We start from the raw sequence: 12,671 nt of genomic DNA on the forward strand, positions 1-12,671 counted from the left end.
ACAATCAAAATTAAAAAGACGTCACATCTAGGACACATAATGCGCCATAGAGAATTTGAGCAGCTCCAGGTAATATTAGAAGGCAAAATCGAAGGTAAAATGGGTATAGGAAGAAAGAAAATATCCTGGCTCCTAAACATCAGAGATTGGACCCACACAACAGGGAATGACTTAATTCATAAAGCGTAGAACAAAGAGAAATTTGCCATATTGATCTCCAACTTCAATAGAGAGGAGGAGGATCATTTTTGACAAAAAGTTTAAAATTGTAAAGATATTGACCAAAAATCGCAAAACCGCTATCTTGGCTTTTAGTCTAGGCGCCAGAGGGGTCACCGTGTCATGTTCAATTCTGATGGACAAACTCAACGGTTTCTTATGGATTTTTGGCTGCTGATTACGAATTTCGAGGGGGGATTTCGATCCGAGTGGTCAAAAAATTGTTATAAACAATTTAATTGTTTATAAATTGTGTATAAGGCTCTGGCTCATAAACTAAAAGAGATAAAAAAAATGTTTCCAATAAAATTTGTTCCTTAATAAAAAATGAAGAAAAAACCGTTTACCAAACTTATATCTAACAATTAGAACTCAAGATATTGTAAAATTAGTGCACAATGTAAACTGCAAATTGCAAAATAAGTATTTTTCGAAGCTTTATCGATCGTAACTTGGCTTCTACGCATGCAAATAAGTCTTAGAAGATGTCATTTTAAAGCATAATTAACAAGCTTCCAAACAAAGTTTATTAAATGACATGATCTTCATTTGTTTTACAGTTATACCCGTTTGAAATAACAATTTTCTTAAAAATATTGTACATTGATTTGTTTATAAGGGTTTAAAGCAAATTTGAGCTATAAACATTTATACTTTAATGAACAATAATGATAGAAAAACTCAAAAGGAACAATTTGAGGTTACGAAAATGTTACTAAGTTCATTTTTGGCCAAGATGTCGATATTTTAATGGCGCGCGCTATGAGGCGCAAGATCGGCTCACCGCGTAAAGGTTCACGCGCTAATTTCTCGATGCAAATTATAATTTCTATGTATACATACGTTACCTTAATTTTTCATTTTTGAAGATCCTAATAGAGTTTTATCATATAATTCTTATAATTAAATTATCATACTGTACCTCGTATCACCTTTCATTCTATTTACATTGTCTTCTATTTTTTGCACTAAATGAGAAAAAAACATTAAAAACTAATATTTCAGAAGTATAACTAAAAAGTAAGTTGATATTATTTATTAATACTATTTTTACAAACATTTTTTTCATGCATCTGCAAATCTGCATAGAGATATACAGGGAATATCAGCTCTTTTACATCTGCATAAGTTCTTAGCGAAATTTTAACAGTTACATGGTGGTACAAGTCTGTTCTTATAGGCAGTAAAACTAAAACTTTTTGAGGCTTCAGAGTCTAATTATCTATATGATATCCATATAAAGTGGATCTAGTTCTTTTGCAGCATCATCAAGTCCCGTCAATTGTGTGTATGCCGCCACATCATAAATGCTCGTTTTATATGCAATGATGATGCTGCAAAAGAACCCGATCCATTTTTATATAGATATCACATATTGGCTCATTTTCATGCGTAGAAGCCGAGTTACGATCGATAAAGCGTCGAAGAATACCATACTTACTTGACTGTGAGCCAATCTTGCGCCTCATAGCGCGCCATTAAAATATCGACATCTTAGCCAAAAATAAACTTACGAACATTTTCGTAAGCTCAAATTGTTCCTTTTGAGTTGTTTTATCATTATTGTTAATTAAAGTATAAATGTTTATAGCTCAAGTTTGCTTGAAACCTTTATAAACAAATTAATGTACAATTTTTTAAAGAAAATTATAACTTCAAACGGGTATAACTTTAAAACAAATGAAGATCAAATAATTTAACAAACTTTGTTTGGAAGCCTCTTAATTAAGCTTTAAAAGCACACCTTAAAAGGCTCATCTGCATGCGTAAAAGCCGAGTTACGATCGGTAAACCTTCGAAAAAATACTTATTTTGCAATTTGCAATTTGCATTGTGCACTAATTTTACAATATCTTGAGTTCTAATTGTCGGATTTAAGTTTAGTAAACGGTTGTGTCCTTGTTTTTTATTAGGGAACAAATTTTATTTGAAACATTTTTTTATCTCTTTTAGTTTATGAGCCAGAGCCTTATAAACAATTAATAAACAATTAAATTGTTTATAACAATTTTTTGACCACTCAGATCGAAATACCCCCTCGAAGTTCGTAATCAGCAGCCCAAAATCCATAAGAAACCGTTGAGTTTGTCCATCAGAATTGAAAATGACACGGTGACCTCTATTTGGCGCCTAGACTATTTGCTTTGAAATGAACAAACTTCCTTTCCGTAACGGAGCAATGGAATTCAGTCGCGATTTAAAATTAACACACTATTGATCCCCTCTAAAGGTTGTGTGTGTGTTTAAATTTATGACCTTGGTTTAAACCAATTGAACCTCTAAGGGTTAGAATAATAAAACTCCGGGTTAGTTATAAATTATTATCTTTTAACTGTTCCATTAACGTCTATGAATACTCTTTTTCATTTGTGAAAGTTTTATTTTTAAATTAGTTTTAATAAATAACTAGGTGGAAATCCTAACCGATCTAGTAACAGCAGCAGAACTAATGGGGTTACATATATATCAAAATAAAACAAAATTCATGGCGACCAACACAAACACAAGAGCTGGAAATGTTGATACAGACCTAATCATCAATGACCAAAACTTCGAAGCGGTCAAAGAGTTCATATATTTAGGGACATCGGTTAACCCCAATAATGACACATCTGAGGAAATAAAAAGGCGAATAATAATTGCAAACAGGTGTTATCATGGTCTATCAAAGTACTTATCTAACAAACGTCTGTCTCAAAAAACTCGTATAAGGCTGTATAGAACATTGATAGTCCCCGTTCTCACATATGGTTCAGAGGCATGGACGCTAACTAAAACAGATGAATCCGCTCTATCAATTTTTGAAAGAAAGGTACTACGCAAGATATTCGGAGCGGTTTGTGAGAACGGAATATGGAGGCGTAAATATAACTTTGAACTGCAGAATATCTACAAGCAAACGTTTGGTGGAAAAGATATTATCACTATAATTAAGCGAAATCGCCTGCAGTGGGCAGGACATGTAGCCCGAGCCCCTGAATCGAACATGATAAAAAGGATTCTAACAGCTCAACCCGTGGGAATGAGAAGACGGAGTAGACCAAAGTTGAGGTGGATGGACGGGGTAACACAAGATGCCGAGAAGATCGGAGTCGGCAACTGGAAAATGCAGGCAAGGGACAGAACAGAATGGCGTAGAACGCTTGAGAAGGTCGAGGCCCTCTAAGGGCTGCAGCACCATGATGATGATGATGAAATAAGTAGGTACGTTTTTGATTAATATTCATTGATGAGAGTGCTAATAACCGGCAAAATAACGCAAAAGATGGAAAACATATTAGGTTGTGAGATAAAAAGAAATGAAATCAGCAGAGGTGGAAAATTTAGCGATAAAAACCTATAAATTTATATTCTATTTATTGTTTCCCACCTTTAGACGTATCGGACGAGTTTGGCAACTGCCACTGTGACAGTTTTAGTTTACATACTCCTCTGATACGTCTAAAGATGGGAAACAATAAATAGAATGTAAATTTATAGGTTTTTATCGCTAAACTTTCCACCTCCACTAGTTTCATTTCTTTTTATCTCAGGACTTAATATGTTTTCCATCTTTTGCGGTATTTTGCGGTTATTAGCGCGATTGTCACTATGTGCGAACATTTATTGACCCCCTTGGTCCTCGTTGTGTCAAATAAAACGTTGGTCCTGCAAGGGTAAAATGATGAGGCATACGAAGAAGCTTTTCTGGGTTCGTAAGTCAGGCCAAATCGACTCATTGTATCGTGGTATAGTTTATGACCAATCTTTTTGATACCTTGTATTGTGTTGTTTGCTTTTACTCCTCTAAACCTAGTTTTGTAATAAGCTTTTCGTAAACAATGAAATGTGTGCATACACCATTACTTCTGTAAATTACTCAGATTTATTTCACTTTGTTCCGTTAAATTATTCCATTATTCAATGGTTTTATAACACGAGAAAAGAGGTGTATGCATTCAAAAAGCGATGTTTATCAGTGTAGAACGTTCAGGTGATTTATTTATTAAAAGTTCCATACCGATATTGATTTAGCAGGAAGAACGAACGCAACCTCCTTAAATATTAACCAGATCTGTTTACTTATTGATATCAGAGTAGTATAATTATGAAGCTTTTAACACCTTATATCTATTTAAAAAAGCACTCGGCACTTTACTAAATTGTTTTTGGCAAGGCAAAATAAAGTCAGGTCAGGATTCAGGATCAATTCCGTTTAATTCTTGACATAAGTAACATTTAGAAAAAGTCAATATTTTATGTTAATGGTAGGGGAGCCCAAGCGGGGATTTTTGCAGTTACTCGAGCGCGTCAGATTATTACATGGGGAGAAACCTTGTACCCTGAAAATGTACCTCTACCATATTGGCTCTTAATGCAGGGGAGTTCGGTAAGGGGGGCCGAAAAAAATCTATTCTTAAAAAAACTCGAAATCGTCAGATTAAGATAAGGTAAGTTAAGTACATGCAAAACAGTGTTTATTTCAAAAATCTAACTATTTGAGCGGGGCGTAAGGAAATGGGTGAGTCCCAAAGTTTCACAAGAATAAAGCTAATATTTCGCGAAATGAATGACAGATCTAAAAACTAAAAAATACGTACTCAATATTTTTCAAAAATCTATCGAATCGTACCAAACACGACTTCCCACGGAGAGGGGAGGGGGTAAATTTAATATTTTAAATACGAATCCCGCAATATTTCGCGAAATGAACATCAGATCAAAAAACTGAAAAATACACATTCAATATTTTTGAAAAATCTATCGAATGGCACCACACACGACCCCCACGGAAGTGGGGTGGGGGTTTAATTTAAAATCTTAAATCGGACCTAGAAATTTTTATTGCAGATTTGGATTCTTTACTTAAAAATAAGCAACTTTTATTCGAGATATTTTTTCGAATTATGGATAGATGGCGCTATAATCTAAAAAAACCATTGTCGGAAATGGAAAATTAAATTAAAAATGGACAAGTCCCCACTAAAATAGAAAACTTTACTTAACTTTTTTTGGTTTTAGGACCTACTCTTCACAACCCAATAGGTCCCCAAAGCGCTCGAGTGACTGCACATTTAGCATACTTTGCTCCCCTACCATAACAAACACTAATAATTAGCATTTGGTACCTGGAAAAATTGTATATGTAATATGTACGTTTCTAAGCTATTAAATTTTATTGGAAAAGGATAGATAAATACATTTAAAGAGGTGGCTATTCATATAAATAATAAATGTAAGAAATAATAAGAAAATTAATTTATAGACAACATAAAATGATTACGAAACTGGCTTTAAATTAATTGTTTGTTATTATTTTAGGCTATTATATTCATTCTTATATCCATTAAATAAATGAACAAAAATATATTAACCTATAACATTAAACAGACAACAGAATTAAAGGTAAAATAGCAAAATTTGATAACCTTAAATAACAAATTTTCTTTTGTTTCAGTATAAAGCTGGTTCATATTAAAAGGTGGCTATCGGTATCACATTTCAAGCTGGCTCATCAGTTTTGGATATCCTACCCGCCACCAGCGGCGGGTAGCTCTACTGGTACCAAAGAGAAGGAAAAAGAAAAAATTCTCGAAGAAGAAAGAAAAGTGTCTAGCAAGGAACAACGGCAGTTGGAGTACGATATTGCTATCAAGGTAAGCTCTTCGTCGTATTTATTTTATTATTAACCCCATAACGTGTAAGCGCGAGTGCGCTAAACTGGCCAAACTGTGTATACTCGAGATAATTCGAGCGGCGTCGTTTTAATATTACTATAATTTTTCACACTCAAATGCAATTGAGAATTGAAAATAATAATGTGAAAGCAAAAAAAACAGTTGTTTTATTCATATTTATCATTTACATGGGATTGTAAGCTATAACACTTACTTATTGCAGTATAAAATATTATAATTCTTTTTGTACTTATTACTTACAACTTATCTCTTCCTTGTGAGCCGCTTTCTGACAAATTTGCGTATTCATATTCTGATTCGCTCATTTTTCAAAATATATAATATACAGGGTGTTATAATATACAGAAATGAAAAATACGCGCCAAGATGTTTTATTTTTCTGCATAAAAACGGTGCATCATATGAAAAAAAGGCAAGAAAGGTTTTTTATCATAAATTAGACGTGGAATTTAAAAATAATTTTTAATTCGAAATATCTCAGTGGCGTACTATTTTTTTCTTTAAAAAAATTCAGACCATTGCCCGTAGGCGCGCCAATGATGAATACAAAATTCTAAATTGTATGTCAAAAAATTCGTAATAACTACCTCCTAACACTCACCAAATTTCATTTTCATAGCTCAACTGGTCTTAGAGCAATAAATAAATTGGCAGTTTGAAATAAAAATTTCAACACCCCGTATCTCCGAAACTAAGCATTTGCTGACATATGTTTATAGTATGGTATAGTTAGACCCAAACCCAGACATCCAAAGTGAAAGTTATCCTCCAACACCAAATTGTTCTATATGGTCCACATAATGTTCAGAAAAAAGTCACACCATTTTGAGTGTCGGGTTTGGGGGGGAGAGGGGGGAGAAATCTGCAAATTCGTAGTTTTTTAGGTTTTTCGTCAATATTTCTACAACTAAGCGGTTTAGCATGAACAACCTTCTATACAAAATTGTTCTACATTAAATTTTAAATAAAAAAGGCTCTATGTATAACCCTTCTAAAATGAACGGTTCCAAAGTTACGGAGGTAATATAGTATAATTGGTCCAAGAAAAGGCCTAACCCAGACATCCAAAGTAAAAGTTTTCCTTCAACACCAAATTGTTCTATATGGTCCACATATTGTTCAGTAAAAAGTTACACCATTTTGAGCGTCCGGTTTGGGGGGAGATGGGGGAGAAGTCGGTAAATTAGTAGTTTTTTAAGTTTTTCGTCAATATTTCTAAAACCTTGCTTTAGCGTAAGGAATGTTCTATAGAAAAATGTTCTACATAAACTTTAAAACAAAAAAGGTTCTATACATAATTGCTATAAAATCAATGGTTCCAGAGTTACGGAGGGTGAAAAGTGGAGGTTTTCTATACTTTTTATATTTACCGATTTCTCCCCCCTCTCCCTACCAAACCCGACGCTCAAAATGGTGTGACTTTTTCCTGAACATTATGTGGACCATATAGAACAATTTGGTGTTGGAGAATAACTTTCACTTTGGATGTCTGGGTTTTTGGTATAGTTATATCCAGTGCTGTTTTTGTAACAATATAAGGTTCCGGTACGCAATGGTTCCGGTACGCAGTGCTCCTGGGGGTCTGGGGATTGTTCATAAGGGGGGTCCGCCCCCGGGAAAACTTTTTAAATTTATTCTCAATAGTGGCGTTTTAAAGCTATTTGGGAGCAAGGGAAAAATTCAGGCATTTGTCTGTAATTTTGTTGATTTTTTTATTTTTTGTCCCAAGAGGTGCCGGTATGGCGTACCGGCGCGTACCGTCACAAAAACAGCACTGGTTATATCATAAATATTGCCCAAAAAATATAAAAAGTATCGAAAACCTCGACTTTTCGCCCTCCGTAACTCTGGAACCGTTAATTTTATAACAATTATGTATACAACATTTTTTGTTTTAAATTTCATGTAGAATATTTTTGTATATAACATTGTTTACGCTAAATCATAGTTTTAGAAATATTGACGAAAAACGTAAAAAACCTACTAATTTACCTACTTCTCTCCCATCTCCCTCCCAAACCGGGCGCTCAAAATGGTGTAACTTTTTACTGAACAGTATTTGGACCATATAGAACATTTTGGTGTTGGAGGAAAACTTTTACTTTGGATGTTTGGGTTAGACCTTTTTTTGGACCAGTTATACTATACTACCTCCGTAACTTTGGAACCATTCATTTTAGAAAGATTATGCATAGGGCCTTTTTTATTTCAAATTTAATGTAGAACAATTTTGTATAGAAGGTTGTTCATGCTAAACCGCATAGTTTTAGAAATATTGGCGAAAAACTTAAAAAACTACGAATTTACCGATTTCTCCCCCCTCTCCCCCCCCAAACCCGACGCTCAAAATGGTGTGACTTTTTTCTGGACATTATGTGGACCATATAGAACAATTTGGAGTTGAAGGATAACTTTCACTTTGGATGTCTGGGTTATGCCATCTTTTGGATCAACTATACCATACTATTATAGAGCAAACTGGTATTAATTTTTCATGTAGAATTAGCCCTTAAAATTTTTCATACTTATTTACTAACACCCTGTATATAAGGCTCCTGCGCACTAAACAAAATACGTTCCAACAAAAAAAAATGATCGTTTATCGCATAGACCTTCCGATTATTCCAACAGAAATTGTGGTCGTTCAGTGACAGTTTTGTGACGAATACTTCAGTAATCGAATAAATGCAAGTACTAATTGGGCTGACCTTCGCACTAGGATCGCTTTTTACATTAAATATAAATTGATTTTTTTTGGCCGTTTCAAAAAAATTGTGCATTAAGAGGTTAAAGAGATCTGGCTCATCAAGGTAATAATTCGAAAATATTTTTTACCAATAAATGATTGAAACATTTATTTTGTCCCACTTTTCTCCCTTTTCTTGCACAACTTTTGCTTATACTTTTATATTTCGATCTCTATTGTTTTTCTAGTTGTTATTTTTAAATTTTTTGAAATTTTTGTCACATTTTTTGTTTTCTAATTCTGGTTGTTATTATTTTCCTGCCCTGCTCACTCACCTTTATTCTCTTTTTTCTATTATTTTTATTATTGCTACAGATATTTTGTCTTTTATTAATTTTTATTTCTTAGCCAATAATTTCTAGCCAATAAGAACCACAATACATAAAAAGTAACATTTCAGACTTAAAGAACTATAGATCTATTAGTTTGCTCTCCCTCCCTACATACACACTATGAAGATAATAACAAAACGGCTTGTGAACAAACTGGACAGTTACCAACCTTGCGAACAAGCTGGGTTCCGCTCCAGATACGGAAAAAGTGATCATCTACAAGTTATTAAAACGCTAATAGAAAAATGTACAAAATGCAAGCCATCTTTCTTAGACGACAATCGAATAGATAGACGAATGATATAAAGCGTATCATCAAAAATTGGATGTAACAAGCTGCTCTCAAGCAAGACAGCTGGAAAATTTTACTGGTGGCCTACGTTCAGCAGTGGATAAATATAGGCTAATGATTACGACGTCTAATCACCATTTTTACTGTAAACTATCTATGCCTAATTATACATATAGTAAACTTTGGGTTTTTTTTCTGCAAATTTTTATTTATGATGCATTCCAGGACCCACAGCATATTCTCAAACACAATTATTTAAAGATTTAAGAATAAAACAAATGAATTAATAAAATGCTTTATACTGTCCTTCACAAAAACAAACTTAAAAGAAAAGAAAACACCTAACAGCGTAAATTGGTCTCGTTCGATATGGTCTTAATAATTTACAGCACAGTGACTTTCTATCGAGAAATGAGTATAACATATCCCCAAATAACCGACAAAATCCTTGAACCGTCTGTCGTATTTTCGTCAGAAGATTTCTTGCTAGCCACGAAAAGATTCTTTCTTAGAAATCTAGAGACCGATAACTTTTTCTAACTTCATCTATAAATTACTTTAAAAAATCCTAAAGAATTGGTTAATAAAATGGTGAAAGAGGCCTGTTACAAAGGGTAAAAAAATTATTATTGAAAAAGCTAACGAGTTCCATATATCCCATTTGTTAGGGGTAGGGGTAGGGATATACAATATCTCGAAAAATGTTCTACACGACTTCAGTTAATGTATTTAAAAAAATAAGCTGGAAGGACAAATGCCTCATAATATAACAAAGTCATATTTTACATAGTATTATCAAAGTCATTAATACGATATATTCTTATTATTAACTCAAGTCTTGATGAAAAGCAAAAATGACCCAGATCAATATAAAATGATAAATATTTCAATAAGGAAATCAGAGAAGTGAAAGGAAAAGGATGTCAAAGAGCAAACCTCGATAATGTATACAATTCAGAGAAATAAGGAAAAAAAATATCCTGTTGGTGTCACAACACCCTCCAGGCCGAAACCAAAATTTTTAAGTAGTATGGACATCTATAATAATAACCTATATGTATCCTCCAGCCGATTTTGATGATATAGGTACATAGTTATAAACAAATGAAAATCAAAAAACGGTAAATTTTCGCTTTTTTCGTCTATTACCAAAAAGTTAAGCATATTAAACAAATTTGAGAGTAAGAAACTCATAAATCGTATAAAAAACTTAGAAAAAATGGCGTTCGCTGAATATGTCTATCCTTATTGGTTGCTTAGAAAATTGCAAAATAAAAAATCATAAATTTTGAGTTTCTATAAATATTCATAACTTATGTAAAAATTAACTTAGAACCTTCTTATTACACGGAATGCTGAGACTTCTGGTACTTAAATTATACCCTAAATTTCAGAGCAATTGGACAAATAATTTAAAACCTATTTAATTTGATTATCCCAAATTAATTTTTTTTGCAACACTAAGGGCCGGTTGTTCGAACGCTAATCAACAATGATCACTATCAAATATTTAATTACTGTCACCAAAACTGTCAATGTCAACTTTTATTGGGTTGCTGAAAACATAATTGATTAAAATTATAAGATTAGTTAATCAATTCACATAACAATTATTAACATAATTGATTAAGTAATTTCATATTATGTTTTCAGGAACCCAAACAAAGTTGACATTGACAGTTGGTGACAGTAATTAAATATTTGATAATGATCATTGTTGATTAGCTTTCGAACAACCGGCCCTTAGGGCTGGTTGTTCGAACACTAATCAACAATGATCACTATCAAATATTTAATTACTTTCACCAAAACTGTCAATGTCAACTTTTATTAGGTTGCTGAAAACATAATTGATTAAAATTATGAGATTAGTTAATCAATTAACATAACAATTATTAACATAATTGATTAAGTAATTTCATAATTATAATTAATTATGTTTTCAGCAACCCAAACAAAGTTGACATTGACAGTTGGTGACAGTAATTAAATATTTGATAATGATCATTGTTGATTAGCGTTCGAACAACCGGCCCTAAGGGCCGGTTGTTCGAACGCTAATCAACATTGATCACTATCAAATATTTAATTACTGTCACAACTGTCAATGTCAACTTTGGTTGGGTTGCTGAAAACATAGTTAATTATAATTATGAGATTACTTAGTCAATTAACATAACAATTATTAACATAATTGATTAACTAATTTCATAATTGTCATCAATAATTATGTTTTCGGCAACTCAACCAAAGTTGACATTGACAGTTGTGACAGTAATTAGGTATTTGATAGTGATCAATGTTGATTAGCGTTCGAACAACCGGCCCTATAAGTCAGAAAATGATGAAGTCACAGTAATACTTAGGATAGTTTATGAAAGAAGAAGAGTTACACTATTAATTTAATTAAAAAAAAGACAAAAAATAATTCTAAATACTGCAAATTTTGCAAGAACATGTGAATTAAAAAAAGAGGGGCTAAAGAGTCCTCTAAATTTTATCGATAAATTTTTTTGTTTTCACGAAAACTTCTTTATTTGGTAAAATTACGAAAACAAACCGAATGATAAAATCACGAGTCCGAAGGACGAGTGATTTTATCCATTTCGGTTTGTTTGAGTGATTTTACCCTAAATAAAGAAGTTTAAGTATGAAAACGAAAAAATTTATCAAGCAAAATTTAGAGGACGAGTGGTATTTGAAAAGATTATTTTGTGAACCAATATGTATTATTAGTAAATACTAAGTTATAATGTATGTATTATGTACGTATTATGTGAAATTTAGGGTACCTTAAGTTTTATCAGGGAAGAGACTGTTTTATCAAGGAAGAGGCTGTTTTATCAGTATTACACTCAATGATTGGCTAGAACGACGCGTGGTGATTGGCTGAAAAAGCAAAAACGTCAGAATTTGACAGGTGAAAAAAATAATCTTTCTAAATGTGTATAAAAATTCAGTCTTTCTAAATATGATAAAACAATGTGAATATACCATCATACCAAACCCACGCATCATCTGGTGCCTAAGGCAGGTCATCTTCTGGAGTTTCGAGTGTTTTCGGTACTAAATTGATGAAAACAGATTACTCATGGGTTTCTAAGGTACCTGAACACGAAAACGCCATCATAACAGACACCGAAGCACCTGGTGCCTAGAGCCCGTTATCTTTGAGCGTTTCGAGAGTTTTCGATACTAAATTGATAAAGAATGGATTATTTTTTGGTTTTGGGGTTGCTAAACACGAATATGACTTACATGAGGAACTCTGGAGTATCTTGTGATTAAGGTAATCACTAATAACGTTAACGCATAATAAAAAATAAATAGATCAACATAGAAGAGTTCGTATTCCGCAAACCCAAAAACCATGAGCAATTCGTTTACATCAATTTAGTACCAAA

At 32.9% G+C, this 12,671-nt stretch overlaps 1 protein-coding gene across 1 annotated transcript in view; it reads left to right on the forward strand.

Annotated features, from left to right (window-relative positions):
• LOC126885878 (uncharacterized) overlaps positions 1-12,671 on the forward strand; it is a 144,929-nt gene that overhangs the window by 126,616 nt on the left and 5,642 nt on the right. Inside the window, exon 3 of the mRNA XM_050652671.1 lies at positions 5,657-5,855. Within this exon, the coding sequence (XP_050508628.1) occupies positions 5,657-5,855 (199 nt within the window). The remainder of the gene's footprint in view (positions 1-5,656; positions 5,856-12,671) is intronic.

This window comes from Diabrotica virgifera, chromosome 6, assembly GCF_917563875.1.
Source record: "Diabrotica virgifera virgifera chromosome 6, PGI_DIABVI_V3a".
In the NCBI taxonomy this organism is placed as follows: Eukaryota; Metazoa; Arthropoda; class Insecta; order Coleoptera; family Chrysomelidae; genus Diabrotica; species Diabrotica virgifera.